The sequence below is a fragment of the Macaca thibetana genome, chromosome 12 (genome assembly GCF_024542745.1).
Source record: "Macaca thibetana thibetana isolate TM-01 chromosome 12, ASM2454274v1, whole genome shotgun sequence".
NCBI classification, from domain to species: Eukaryota; Metazoa; Chordata; class Mammalia; order Primates; family Cercopithecidae; genus Macaca; species Macaca thibetana.
In genome coordinates, this window is record NC_065589.1 from 107,154,041 (window position 1) to 107,170,035 (window position 15,995).

General features: G+C 40.8%; 2 protein-coding genes across 2 annotated transcripts in view; both read left to right on the top strand.

Annotated features, from left to right (window-relative positions):
- DARS1 (aspartyl-tRNA synthetase 1) overlaps positions 1–15,995 on the top strand; it is a 1,211,452-nt gene that overhangs the window by 899,129 nt on the left and 296,328 nt on the right. The gene's annotated exons all lie outside the window — the stretch shown is intronic.
- On the top strand, positions 1,052–6,213 carry LOC126932346 (heterogeneous nuclear ribonucleoprotein K-like). Its single transcript, XM_050751045.1, is given in 2 exon segments — positions 1,052–1,102; positions 4,359–6,213. Coding segments are annotated over 2 exon segments (1,434 nt in total). The 3' UTR covers positions 5,742–6,213.

Below are 15,995 nucleotides of genomic sequence, written 5' to 3' on the forward strand. Positions count from 1 at the left end.
CTCCTGACCTCAGGTGATCCACCCTCCTTGGCCTCCCAAAGTGCTGGGATTATAGGCATAAGCCATTGCGCCCGGCCAGGATGCCAATTTAATAATTATCTACACACACACACACACACACACAAAAGCACCTTCATAAGAACCAAAAATCAAGTGAGCACTCACAGTATCTGGTTTTAACTTTGTATTTCTGAAAAAGGCACTGAGGAAGTAGGAAAACAGTCTTGAATCTCCAATGCCACCCTTCCCCATCCCCTGGCAACTGCAGCGCAGTATGGAGAGTGTTTTGGTGCACTGGAGAGAGGAAGATCACAGCATCTGTAAGGCATTGAGCTCAGTGCTGCCCTATTAGAGAGCAAAGTCAGACCAAACTCAGGTGATGCCCGACCACCAACAGAGCATTTAAATCAGCCCTAACCAGAAGGGAATTGCCAATCACAGTGTCTGAATTTGAGTTCCTGCAAGCCTCGCCACTATGGGCTAACATGCTCTGGGGCCCTCAATAAACTTGAAAGGCAGCCTAGGCCACAAGGACTGCAACTCCTAGTTGAATACCAGTGCCGAACTGGGCCCAGAGACAGCGGACTGAGGGGGCATGCAACCTACTGAAACACCAGCCAGGGTGACTAAGGGAATGCTGGCATTTCCCCTCCCTTAAATCCAAGCTGCACAACTCACAACTCCAAAAGAGACCACTTCCCTCCACTTGAGGAGAGGAGAGGGAAGAGTCGAGAAGACTTCATCTTGCATCTTGGATACTAGCTCAGCCACAGCAGGATAGGGCACCGGTCACAGTCATGAGTCCCCCTTTTCAGGCCCTAACTCCCAGATGACATTTCTAGACACATCCTGGGCCAGAAGGGAACCTGTAGCCTTGAAGGGAAAGACCCAGTAGTGGCAACATTCATCACCTGCTAACTGAAGAACCCTTGGGCTCAAAATAACCAGCAGTGATATGCAAGTATCACACCAAGGGCCTTGGATGAGACTCTGAGACTTGCTGGCTTCAGGTGAGACTCAGCACATTCCCTACTGTGGAGGCTATGAGACGATGCCCCTTCCACTTGAGAAAAGCAAAGGGGACTTGTGTCTTTCACCTCAGGTACCAGCTCAATCACAGGGGGGTAGAGCACCAAGCTGGCTCTTGGGGTCCCTGATTCCAAGACTTGGATCTTGAATGGCATAATTTCTGGACCTGCCCTGGGCCAGAGGGGAGCCCACTGCCCTGAAGAGTGGATCCCAGACAAGGCAGCATTCACCACAAGCTGACTGAAGAGCACTTGGGCCTTAAGGGAACATAGGTGGTAGTCTGGCAGTACTCCCCATGGGCCTGTGTTGGCAGTGGCCATGAGGTGAGGCTCCTCTACCTTTGGAAAGGGAAGGGAAGAGTGGGAAAGACCGTGTCTTGTGGTTTGAGTGCCAGCTCAGCCACAGTACAGTAGAATACCAGATAGACTTCTAAGGTTTTTGACTCTAGTCCCTGGCTCCCAGACAGCACCTCTGAACATGCCTGGAGCCTGGGGGAACTCACCACCCTGAAGGGAAGGACACAGGCCTGGCTGGCTTTGCCACCTGCTGATTGTAGAGCCACAGGGCCTTGACCAAACAGAGACTGTAGCCAGGGGGTTGTTACAGCAGGCAATTGGTGAGACTCAGTGCTATGCTGGCTTCAAATTTGACCCAGCGCAGTCATAGTGGTGGTGGCCACAGGTGTGCTGTGTCACACCACCTCCACCTCCGGCGGCTCAGGACAGAAAGAGAGAGACTCCATTCATTTGGGTGAACTCACAACTCCAAAAGACACCACTTTTGGAGAACAAGAGTCTCTGCCTGGTAATTCAGAGAAGTCTTTCAGATCTTTTCCAAGACCATGAAGGCAGTGCCTCTAGGAGTCTACGAGAACCACAGTGTTACTGGACTTTGGGTGCCCCCTAAAGCAAATACAGCTTAGATCACAATATCCAAGTTTGTTTGAATATCTGGAAAACCTTCCCAAGGACAGGTACAAACAAGCCCAGACTAAGAAGACTACAATAAATACCTAACTCTTCAATGCTCGGACACCAAAGAACATCTACAAGCATCAACACCATCCATGAAAACATAATCTCACCAAATGAACTAAATAAGGCAGCAGAGACCAGTCCTGAAGGAACAGAGATATGTGACCTTTCAGACAGAGAACTCAAAATAGCTGTGTTGAGGAAACTCAAAGAAATTCAACATAACACAGAGAAGGAATTCAGAATTCAATCTGATAAATTTAACAAAGAGATTGAAATAATTAAAAAGAATTAAGCACAAATTCCAGAACTGAAAAATACAATTGGCATACTGAAGAACGCATCAGCATTTTTTAATAGCAGAATTGGTCAAGCAGAAGGAAGAATTAGTGAGCTTGAAGACAGGTTATTTGAAAATACACAGTCAGATGAGACAAAAATAAAAGAATAAAAATCAATAAAGCACACCTACAGGATGTAGAAAATAGCCTCAAAAGGGCAAAGCTAACAGTTATTGGCTTTGAGGCAGGTGCAGTGCCTGTAATCCTAGCACTTTGGGAGGCTGAGGCCGCAGATCACTTGAGCTCAGGAGTTCAAGTCCAGCCTGAACAACATGGCAAACACTGTCTCTACAAAAGATTCAAAAATATATATATATATATATATCCAGGCATGGCAGCGCATGCCTGCAGTCCCAGTTACTTGAGGGAGCTGAGGCAGGAGGATCACTTGAGTCTAGGAGGTCAAGGCTGCAGTGAGCTGAGATCACACCACTGCATTCCAGCCTGGGTGACAAAACATGACACTGTCTCAAAAAAAAATAGATAGATAGATAGATAGATAGATAGATAGATAGATAGATGATAGATAATAGATAGATAGATAGATAGATAGATATCAGAGTAGAATGAATAAAATTGAAATAAAGAAAATGATATAAAATATCAATGAAACAAAGAGTTGGTTTTTTGAAAGTTAAAATTGACAAACATTTAGCCAGGCTAATGAATTAAAAAGAGAGAAGATCCAAATAAAATCAGAAATAAAAAAGGAGACATACAACTGATACCACAGAAATTTAAAGGATCGACTATATCCCAATAAATCGGAATATCTAGAAGAAATGGACAAATTCCTACACACGTACAACTGTATAGGACATGTACACCAAGACTGAAACAGAAAGAAATCCAAAACTTGAACAGATGAATAGCAAGTAATGAGACTGAAGTTGTACTAAAAGTCTCCCAGTAAAGAGAAACCTTGGACCACATGGCTTCACTGCTGAATTCTACCAAACATTTAAAGAAGAACTTATACCAATCCTACTCAAACTATTCTGAAAAATAGAGGAAGAGGGACTACTTTCAAACCAATTCTATGAAGCCAGTAATACCCTGATACCAAAACCAGACAAAGATACATTTAAAAAAAAAAAAAAAAAAAAAAAAAAAAAAAAGGTCAGGCGAATATCTCTGATGAATATTGGTGCAAAAATTCTCAACAAAATACTAGCAAACTGAATTCAACAATATATTAAAAAGATCATGCATTATTACCAAGTGGGATTTATCCCTGGGATGCAAGAATGTTTCAACATCCACAAATCAATCAACATGATACATCATATCATCAGAATGAAGGACAAAAACCATAAAGTCATTTCAATTGATGCTTAAAAAGCATTTAATAAAGCTCAACTCTCTTCATAATAAAAACTCTCTGAAAACTGGCTATAGGAGGAACATGTCTCATCATAATAAAAGCCATATATGACAGACCACCAGCTAGTATCATACTGAATGGGGAAAAACGGAAAGCCTTTCCTCTGAGCTCTGGAAGATGACAAGGATGCCACTTTCACCACTATTATTGGACATAATACTGAAAGTCCTAGCTAGAGAAATCAGACAAGAGAAAGAAAGAAAAGGCATCCAAATTGGAAAGGAAGGAGTCAAATTATCTTTGTTTCCAAATGATATGGGCTTATGTTTGGAAAAACCTAAAGAATCCACCAAAAAACTGTTAGAACCGATAAATTCAGTAAAGTTGCAGGATATCAACATATGAAAATCAGTAACATTTCTATACACCAACAGTGAACAATTTGAAAAAGAAATTAAAACCTAATCAAACAACTCTATAGGAAAGAATCTAGTAATCTGATTTAAAAGTGGAGAAAAAATTTAATTCGACATTTCTCAGGAGAAGACACACAAGCGCGGCGGCGGAGGGACGGTGACCTCGCGTGGCTACTGCAGCGCTGGGGTGTCAGTCATTGGTCTGACCCAGAACACTTCAGTTCTGCTCTGCAAGGATATATAATAACTGATTGGTGTGTCCATTTAATACAAGAATGTGGAAACTGAACAGCCAGAAGAAACCTTCCCTAACACTGAAACCAGTGGTGAATTTGGTAAACGCCCTGCAGAAGATATGGAAGAGGAACAAATATTTAAAAGACCTGGAAACACTGATGAGATGGTTGAATTACACATTCTGCTTCAGAGCAAGAATGCTGGGGCAGTGATTGGAAAAGGAAGCAAGAATATTAAGGCTCTCCCTACAGACTACAATGCCAGTGTTTCAATTCCAGATAGCAGTGGCCCCAAGCCTATATTGAGTATCAGTGCTGATATTGAAACAATTGGAGAAATTATAAGGAAAATCATCCATACCTTGGAAGAGGGCCTGCAGTTGCCATCACCCACTGCAACCAGCCAGTTCCCGCTCGAATCTGATGCTGTGGAATACTTAAATTACCAACACCATAAAGGAAGTGACTTTGACTGCGAGTTGAGGCTGTTGATTCATCAGAGTCTAGCAGCAGGAATCACTGGGGTCAAAGAGGCTAAAATCAAAGAACTGAGAAAACAACCAACCATCACGCTTTTCCAGCAATGTTGTCCTCATTCCACTGACCGAGTTATTCTTATTGGAGGAAAACCCGATAGGGTTGTAGAGTGCATAAAGATCATCCTTGATCTTATATCTGAGTCTCCCATCAAAGGACATGCACAGCCTTATGATCCCAATTTTTATGATGAAACCTATGATTATGGTGGTTTTACAATGGTGTTTGATGACCGCCGTGGACGCCCAGTGGGATTTCTGATGCAGGGAAGAGGTGGTTTTGATAGAATGCCTCCTGGTCGTAGTGGGCGTCCCATGCCTCCATCTAGAAGAAATTATGATGATATGAGCGCTCGTCAAGGACCACCTTCTCCTCCTCCTGGACAAGACAGCTGGGGTGGTAGCAGAGCTCGGAATCTTCCTCTTCCTCCACCACCTAGAGGGGGAGATCTCATGACCTATAACAGAAAAGGGAGACCTGGAGACCGTTATGTCGGCATGGTTGATTTCAGTGCTGATGAAACTTGGGACTCTGCAGTAGATCCATGGAGCACATCAGAATGGCAGATGGCTTATGAACCACAGGGTGGCTCCAGATATGATTATTCCTATGCAGGGGGTCGTGGCTCATATGGTGATCTTGGTGGACCTATTATTACTACACAAGTAACTATTCCCAAAGATTTGTCTGGATCTATTATTGGCAAAGGTGGTCAATGGATTAAACAAATCCGTCATGAGTAGGGAGCTTTGATCAAAATTGATGAGCCTTTAGAAGGATTCAAAGATCAGATCATTACCATTACAGGAACACAGGACCAGATACAGAATGCACAGTATTTGCTGCTGAACAGTGTGAAGCAGTATTCTGGAAAATTTTTCTAAGACTAGTGAAGAACTGAAGGAGTCCTGCATGCTTTTTTTTTTTTTTTTTCCAATCTGCTTCTGTTTAAAAAGCCAACATTCCTCTGCTTCATAGGTGTTCTGCATTTGAGGTGTAGGGAAATTTTCGCTGTTCACCAGATGTAATGTTTTAGTTCCTTACCAGCAGGGTTGGAGGGGGAAGGGCATGCAAAAACAAACAAACAAACAAACAAAAAAACTAACATTGAAATTTTGAAACAGCAGCAGAGTGAGTGGATCTTATTTTTTGTTATTGTTGGTGGTTTGAAGAAATTCCCCCTATGTAATTATTATGAACACCTTGCTTTGTGGTCATTGTAACATTTGGGGGGTGGGACAGGCAGGAAAAGTAACAATAGCCCACATGTCCCTGGCATCTGTTCAGAGCAGTTCAGAATGCAATGCTCTTTTGTAAGAAACATTTTATGATTTTTAAAATAAATTTAATTAACCCAAAAAAAGAAGACATACAAATGGCAAACAGGCATAAGAAAAGGTATGCAACATCACTGATCATCAGAGAAATGTGAATCAAAACTACAATGAAGTATCATCTCACTCCAGTTAAAATGGCTTTTATCCAAAAGACAGGCAATAGTAAATGTTAGTGAGGATGTGGAGAAAAGGGAACCTTCCTACACTGTTGGTGGGAATGTAAATTAGTAATCACATTTACAATAGCCATAAATATAATTAAATGCCTAAGTATTAACCAAAGAAGGGAAAGAGCTTTATAAGGAAAACTATAAAACACTGATGAAAGAAATGGAAGAGGGCATTAAAAAAATAGAAAGATATTTCATGTTTATGGATTGGAAAAATCAATAATGTTAAAATGTCTATACTACTCAAAGCAATCTACAGATTCAATGCTATTCCTATCAAAATACCAATGACATTCTTCACATAGAAAAAATAATTCTAAAATTTATATGGAACCACAAAAAACACAAAATAGCCAAAGCTATCTTAAGCAAAAAGAAGAAAACTGAAGGAATCACATCACCTGACTTCAAATTATACCACAGAGCTATAGTAACCAAAACAGCTTGGTACTGGTATAAAAACACACAGACCAATGGAACAGAACAGAGAACCCAGAAACAAATCCACGCACCCACAGTGAACTCAATTTCAACAAAGGTGCCAAGAACATGCTTTGGGGAAAAGAGTATCATTGATAAATGGTGCTGGAAAAACTGGATATCCATATGCAGATGAATGGAGCTATGCCTCTATCTCTTGCCAAATACAAACATCAAATCAAAAGGGATCAAAGACTTAAACCTAAGACCTCGAACTATGAAACTACTACAAGAAAACATTGGGGAAAATCTCCAGGACATTGGTCTGGGCAAAAATTTCTTGAGTAAGACCCCATAAGCAGAGACAAGCAAACCAAAAATGGACAAATGGCATCATATCAAGTTAAAAAGCTTCTGCACAGCAAAGGAAACAATCAACAAAGTGAAGAGACAACCCATAGAACGGGAGTAAATATTTGCAAACTAACCAGCTGACAAGGGATTAAAAACCAGAATATATAAGGCACTCAAACTACTCTATAGGAAACAATCTAATAATCTGATTTGAAAATGGACAAAAGATTTAAATAGACATTTCTCAAAAGAAGAAATACAAATAGCAAACAGGCATAAGAAGAGGTACGCAACATCATTGATCATCAGAGAAATGCAAATTAAAACTACAAGATATCATCTCACTCCAGTTAAAATGGCTTTTATCCAAAAGACAGGCAATAACAAATGCTGGTGAGGATGTGGAGAAAAGGAAACTTTCTTACACTGTTGGTGGGAATGTAAATTAGTACAACCACTATGAAAAACAGTTTGGAAGTTCCTCAAAAAACTAAAAATAGAGCTACCATATGATTCAGCAATCCCACTGTTGGGTATACACCCCCAAAAAGGAAATCAGTATATCAAGGATATATCTGCACTCCAAAGTTTGTTTGAGCACTGTTTATAATAGCTAAGATTTGGAAGCGACCTGAGTGTCTATCAACAGATGAATGGATGATATGGTTTGGCTGTGTCCCCAGCCAAATCTCACCTTGAATTGTAATAATCCCCATGTGTCAAGGGTGGGGCCAGGTGGAGATAATCTAATTATGGGGGCGGTTTCTCCCATACTGTTCCTGTGGTAGTAAATAAGTCTCATGAGAACTGATGGCTTTATAAATGAGAGTTACCCTGCACGAGCTGTCTCTTGCCTGCTGCCACGTAAGAGGTGTTTTGCTTCTGCTTCGCTTTCGGCCATGACCTTGAGGCCTTCCCAGCCATGTGGAACTATGAGTTAATTAAACCTCTTTCCTTTATAAATTACCCAGTCCTGGGTATGTCTTTATTAGCAGTGTGAGAGCAAGCTAATGCAATGAATACAGAAAATGTGGTACTTATACACAATGGAGTATTATTCAGCCACAAAAAATGAATGAGATCCTGTCATTTGCAACAACATGGATGGAACTGGAGGTCATTATGTTAAGTGGAATAATCCAGGCACAGAAAGACAAACATCACATGTTCTCACTTATTTCGGGGAATCTAAAATCAAAACAATTGAACTCATGGAGCTAGAGAGCAGAAGAAGGGTTACCAGAGGGAAGGTGGGAGCGGGAGGGGAAGGTGGGAATGGTTAATGGGTACCAAAAAAATAGAAAGAATGAAGAAGGCCTAGTATTTGCTAGCACAACAGGGCAACGACAGCCAATAATAATTTAATCACACACTTAAAAATAACTTTAAAAAGTATAATTGGATTGTAATACAAAGAATAAATACTTGAAGGGATGGATACCCCATTTTCCATGATGTTGTGATTACTCATTGCATGCCTGTATCAAAGCATCTTATGTACCCCACACATACACCTACTATGTAGCCACAAAAATTAAAATTAATTGTAAATGGCTACCTCTGGGAAATTATAGAGAATTGGGAAGTTGGCAAGGGTAAGGTGAGTAACCCCTTACTCTAATCCTCACAGTACAGATGGCCCCTGACTTATGATGGCTCCACTTATGACTTCTCAACTTCATGATGGGGCAAAATTGATACTTGTTCAGTATAAACCGCATTTTGAGTACCTATACAATCATTCTATTTTACATTTTCAGTAGAGTATTCAATAAATTATATGAGATATTTGATCCTTTATTACAAAATAAGCTTTGTGTTAGATGATTTTGTCCAACGGCAGGCTAATGTAAGTGTTCTGAGCATGTTTAAGTTAGGCTGGGCCAAACTGTCATTCGGTAGGTCAGGTTTATTAAATGTATTTTTGACACAATATTTTCACTTATGATGAGTTTATCGGGACATTCAGGACATAACCCCATCATAAGTTGAGGAGCATCTGTACTATCTTATTCTTCAACTGTGTCCCTAATTATTTTAAACAAATAAGGAGAGGAGCCAGCATGACACTGATGATCTCAGCTTCAGGCCTTATGGGATCCTGAGATGAAGAGCAAGACAAAGTGAGCTGGGGAAGATGGAGAGCTCTAGACTTCCCTCTGTCACAGGCCTGTGAAAGGAAGGAGAACAATCAGAGAGGAAAGAAGAAATAGGACAGACAGGAGCAATAATCCATACTGGAGCTGGTCAGCCGAGACCTTCTAAGACTGAGTCAGCTTCTTTCTGAGCTGTTCCCAAACGAGTCTGCTAGCTATAAAACTCAGAATTCAGGGATAACAAGTATTATTGACAATAATGTAAAACATATGATGCAAAAGTGTCCCACCATAAGGATGGTTTAAATAAAAATAATATATCCAAATATAGAATACTGGAAGACATTTAAAAGGATGTTTAGAGGGCTATTAAATAACATGGAAAGGCATTTAAAGTCTATTTAGTTTAAGGGGAGTAAAAGCGGAGATCAAAAAAGGAGAGTGTACAACAGCATATACAGCATGCCTTTTTGGTTTAAAGTTATATATGCAAAATATTAAAACTATACACATATACATGTGCATAGAAAAAAGACTGGAAGAAAACAACTAATAAGTAATATTTATTTTAAGTTGTCTATGTGTTTTTAAATCATCTACAATGAGCATATATTCCTTTCATAATAAAACAATAGAGGTGCTGCTGTTCTTTTATTTTATTTTATTTTATTTTAATTTTAGACAGGGTCTCACTATGCCACCCAGGCTGGAATGCAGTGACATGATCATGGCTCGTGGCAGCTTCAACCTTCTGGGCTCAAAACAATCCTCCCACCCCAGCCTCTACAGGCAGGTACCACCACACCTGACTTTTTTTTTTTTTTTTTTTTGTAGAAGGGGTCTCCCTATGTTGCCCAGGCTGGTCTCAGACACCTGACCTCATGTGATCCTCCTACCTCAGCATCCCAAAGTGTTAGGATTACAGGTATGAGCCACTACACCCAGCCATACATTTTTAATTAATAAAATGAAAGGTACGATCTTATCACTGTCACCCTTACTCAATATGGTAATATACGAAATGTCTACCTGCATTTCACATTTCATTGCAAGCATTTAAATTACAAAAGGCTGACACATTAAAAGAGTATAACTATCATTTTTATTCAGGTTGGCCAGCCTCTACCAGAAGAGCTTCAGTTGTCTTGACACCAGATTTTTTTAGTAACACTCCAAATTTGGCCATCCCCTTCTAAAGCTGTCAGACAACAAATAGATATCCAAATGCAATGTGTGTCGATGTGTAAATGCTGGTGTCTAAGTTAAAATACAGCTCTTAATGTGGCTAACATCGTGGCTAAGATCAAAAGGAGTGCTCCCTTTCCATCAGCGTGAATATAAACTAGGACAAACATTTTGGGAAACAACTTGTAAATATGTATTTAAGCCTCAAAAACCGACTCAGAGATTCTTCTTCTGGGAACATAATCTAAGAAAACTATTGAAATGCAGAAGAAAAAAAGACACTGCAGCATTATTTATAATGCAGATGGATAGGTAAAGTGTTTAATCCCAAGGATGAGATATTACACAGCCATCAAAAAACATGTTTTCAAATAATTTTAATGACACAGCAAAATGGTTATGATTGTTATGAAAAAAGGATACCCAATTGCATAATCTCAAATATTTAAACAAAATGCATAGAGTAAGTGCATTTTGGGAAATGCATAGTGTAAGTGCATAGTGGAACTTTCCTCTTGGCCCTCCAAAGTTTCACTGAAAAATCAACTTACAAAAGGCACATTAATTGGAGCAAAGGCATACGAATTTATTTAATGCATAGACACAGGAGCCTTCAGAATAAAGAAGCAAAGATACAGGAGAAATTGTCCATTTTTATGCTTAGGTTCGACAAAGTATGGGTATCCTTGTAGAAATATGACTGATTGAACAAAAAGGGTATGAGCTAACGCTAATAGACTGAGCCGGGAAACCAAGCAAGGCCTGTCTGTCTACATTCCTCTTGGCCTAGCTGAGCAGTATTCTGCCCTTCTGGGTGTGGTGCAGGACCCTCTCTGCAATGGGGTCTTATGACCTCCACCAAACAAGGTAGGTCAGATACTTTATTTACGGCCAGTTTTTACACAGAAAGAAGTGGGGAAGGTTAGAGTAATATTTTTAAGTTTTGTGGCTGACTTTGGGGAAAAGGGGTTCTGGTTTCTATGACCTATCTTGGGGCAGAGGGATTCTAGTTCCTATGGCTAGCCTTGCGGGAGAATAGGACTGAGAGACAAGAAGGCAGGAGAAGGTAGAGAAGAACTTTTGCTTCTGAGGCTCTTTCTGAGGCCTCCATTTTGGGGTATTGTTTTGTGAGCCCCAATATTGGCATATGTGATGGTTAACTTTAAGTGTCTACTTGACTGAACGAAGGAACGCCTAGAGAAGTGGTAAAGCATGCCTTCTGGGTGTATCTGTGGGGGGGTCTTTCCAGAGGAGATTGGCCTGTGAGTTGGATTGCATGGGGAAGATCTGCCCTCCATGTGAGTGGGCACCATCTAATCACCTGGGAACCTGGAGAGAACACAAAAGGTAGAGAAAGCGTCTTTCCTCTCTCTCCTGGAGCTGGGATGCTCTTTTTTTACCTGCCCTCAGACATCAGAACTTCAGATTCTCCAGCCTTTGGACTCCAGGACTTACACCAGTGGCCTTCCAGGTTGTCAGGCCTTTGTCCTCCGACTGTGAGTCACACCATCAGCTTCCCTGGTTCTGAGGCTTTCAGATTCAAACTGAACCGTGAACCAGGTCTCCAAATTGCAGACGGCCTATTGTGGGACATCTCAGGCTCCATAATCTTGGGGACCAATTCCTCTAATAAATCCCCTCTCGTATATTATTTATATTTATATTTATATCTAATTTATATTTATATCAATACATAGATATCTATCGCATTCATTTTGTCTCTTTGAAGAACTCTGACTAATACAGCATGGAAGATGAGAAATTCATCAAAACATTAATCATACTTATCTTTGAGTGGTGGTATTATGGATGACTTCCATTCTCTTACCTAGACTATCTATGTCTTCTGAATTTTTGATACCTAAGAGGTGAAGTGACATTCCTTAGTTCATAGAAACTAGCAAATGCCAATGTGGTTTTAAATATATTCATTCAGAAGTGGGCTCATAAACTGATACTCTAGAAACAAACAAAAAACATCTTAATGTATAACATTTGCTATTTCCATGATGTAAATACTTCCACTGTGGCCAATTTCATGTGTCAAACAGGAGGCCTCTTAGAGATGGGCTGGAGCAGGGCAGAGGTGGCGAACACCAAGAGCAAAAGAGCCCCAAGGCAAAGGGAAGCTGAAGGAACTGGGAATGAGTTGCTCACTAAGCACATCACCCCTACCCCCAGACTTCCCCTTCCACTCTTGTAATCCAGCTAAGAGTCACTTTTACCTGTAGCTGTGATAAAGAACACTGAAAAGTGAGATTTTTCAGTCCTGAAGGTAGATTCCAAAAAGTTGGATGGTACAGAAGCCAAACTAAGGGCCATGTGGGTCAAAACCTGTGATTATCAGGGGTCACCCAGAGAAAGTAGGTAATTAGCAAGGAGGCCCACCCCCATTGCTTTGATTCCTTGTATGCCTGGGGCTGGGCTGGAGAATGTGCATTTATGACAAGCTCCCAGGTGATGCTTATGTGCTGGTGCAGAGATCACACTTTGGGAACCACTGACCTGGATGGTTCAAGTTACCAGCAACAAAGGAGGAGGATTCCAGTAGGCGAGTGAGTGCAGGGAGTCCAAATATAGATTGAAGGAAGGAAGACAGCTTCTGTTCCTTCTCAACACACAATTAATACAGTAGTTTTCAGTTCAGGTCTTAATAATTTACAGGCCTCTAAGGCAGCAGTCCCCAACCTTTTTGGCACCAGGGACCGGTTTCATGGAAGACAATTTTTCCTTGGACCTGGGGAGGGGGGTTGGTTTGGAGATGATTCTCAAGTGCATTACATTTATTGTGCACTTGATTTCTATTGTTATTACATGATAATGAAATAATTATACAACTCACCATAATGTAGAATCAGTGGGAGCCCTGAGCTTGTTTTCCTACAACTAGACAGTCCCATCTGGGGGTGATGGGAGACAGTGACAGATCATCAGGTATTAGATTCTCGTAAGGAGTGCGCAACCTGGAACCCTCAAATGCACAGTTCACAATAGGGTTTGTGCTCCTATGAGAATCTGATGCTGCCACTGATTTGACAGGAGGCCAGCCTCAGGCAGTAATGTGAGCCATGGTGAAGAGCTGTAAATACAAATGAAGCTTCCTCCGCTCACCTGCCACTCACCTCCTGGTGCGTAGCAGGCCGTTACTGGTCCATAGCCCAGGGATTTGGGGAACCCTGCTCTAAGGTAATTTTATTTTTTATTAGACTGGACATATAGTTGGGAGTTACTATAAATTTCCAATAGCCTTCAGCTTAGCAAAAAAAAAAATTTGAAATTTTGAGAAATTTACATGGGTAGGATGTTGTTGAGCCTCCTAGAAATAACAAGATTATTGTCACAGTTAACATCAGCACATGCAGCCTCAGAGAGATCCGGTCGTCCTAGATCACTCAGGGAGGCAATGTGTAGGTCAGGCTGGATTGGCTCTTGTGTCCCTCCTCCCTCCTCCCCACTCCTCCCTCCACCTCCATCCTTTCCCCCATAGGTTCTCTCACCCTCACTGCCCCCCCAGTCTCACTGACTTTAGAGAAGGGATTAAGCTTTAGATTCTTCCATGTTTGTGTCCTCTGGCATTCTGGAATCTCTGAACTTCTCATGGTAATGCTTTTCAATGCTTAAAATAAAATACCCAGGATTATAAAGGAAAACAACTACATTGAAAAATTGTTATCAAAATAGTATTAGAAAACAAAGTTTGGGTATAGGAATGTGTAGCAATGACAGATCTCACTATATATTAAAGTACTTATAACAAGACCTAGGGGCTGGTCCAGTAAGTGTCAGAACTTTGAAGTGCTGAAGTCAATAATAGTTTGAGATATCTGTAATAATTTCAATGTGCTATGGAAATAGCTGTGGTTTTTACTGGTGAAAACATTATAGGTTTGCTAATGTTACTGTGGCTTGTCATCTAACTTCATAATTAAAGGACATGCCAATTTTCAATTAGAGATGTAATTATTTCTTCTTATTCAAGTTCATGTATCCTTTGAATTCTAAACATATACTCCTTGGGGGACAGGGGGTCCATAGACATCAGTTAAGTCAGATTCAACAAATCTAAAGAAATCTTCAAGACACTAAAATTTATATTTCCATCTTATTTCTCATATTCTTTTAAAAATATGGCTATGTGATTCTTTGCTCTGATTTTTTATTTTAAAACTTGGAATGAGGTATTCTTATTCAGTAATTACCCCAGGATCCACTACATGGAAAACAAAACACACTCATAATCCTGTCTCAACAGGACTTCCAAATGTCATCAATCCAGCTTGCTTCCTAAATAATGTAGAACATCATTGGCTAAAAAGAAATTGCATTTTGACTCATGGGCCCATCTTTTCAGAATCGTAAACTCAGAAATCTTGCCTGCAGGGTGCTAGCCAAATCAGGTCCGGCACTAGCTGCAAAACATTTTTGGCTCCTTAGAACACATTTCATTTCATTCCTTAATGCATCTTAATTAATGTCCAAAGTTTTCCCCACCCTGAGAACAAAAACATTCCCCAGAAAACTTTATTCTGTTTTGGGAAGCCAAATGCCAACGTCCTCTATCATAGTTGCAAAGGTAAGAAAAAATTAACAGTGTTTATTCTTTTCCTGTCTTCCGTAACTCCACAGCAACACATTGAGGTAACTGGAAGTTAAATTTCTACTTCTTAATAGTCTTGGGCATCTCGGCAGAGTGTGCAACGCCTGGGCATTCATGTTTTGCTTTTTTTCATTGCATTCCCCAAGCTCCTGCCCTTTCAAAGATGTATGTAAATGAGGGGGCCCAACGAGCTATTGATGCAAATTTCTTTAAATCAGAATCCTGAAAACCAAAAGGCTGTTGGTGGTTTCAGAAAATATCTTGCAGGAAAATGCTGTGTCCATAGTGAACTGTCACTGCATGACCCTGGGAAAATTAACTTGTGTGGAGGGAAAAACAAAGAGCAGCGGTTGGAGCAGGACACCTCTGTCAGTCTCCGAGCACAAAACTACAGCTAGGCTGCTGGGGAGGAAGATTTTGAAAGGGGGTTAGGAGGGGTGCTGATTCTTTTCCTTTCCATAGACTTGAGGATTATTTTTTAACAGAAAATGTCTCCAAACATTATGCTTAATAACATACGAAGAAATGCGTGAAAGGGTCTTCCATGGAGAGATGAAATCCCTCCGCCTATCACTGGAACCTGAGACCACCGTGCTGATATCACTAGAAAGCCCTGAAACCAAAGGTTTCACTGAATCAAAGTTTTGCTGGCCTTGCCCCACATCCCAGCTCTCCCTGCCACCAGGAAGCTGGCTCTGCAGTTTGGATGTCAGAGCCACTTCATGCTTAGGGCTTTTCCTGCAGGGTGGAGGGACAGGATTTTGTCATTACCTGGAATCTGTTGAGAATTTGCTTCTCCCTCAAAGAACGATGTATTTTCACGTCAGCATATCCTTGGATCAAGAAAGAGATCTTCTGTAACCAAGACCTTGGGAATCCAAGAGAAGAGAAACTAGCACTGGGTGAAACAGGCAGGCCTCCACAGCTTCACTTTGCAGTGCCTCTGTCTCATTTGGGAAAGGAAGGTAACATTAATAGT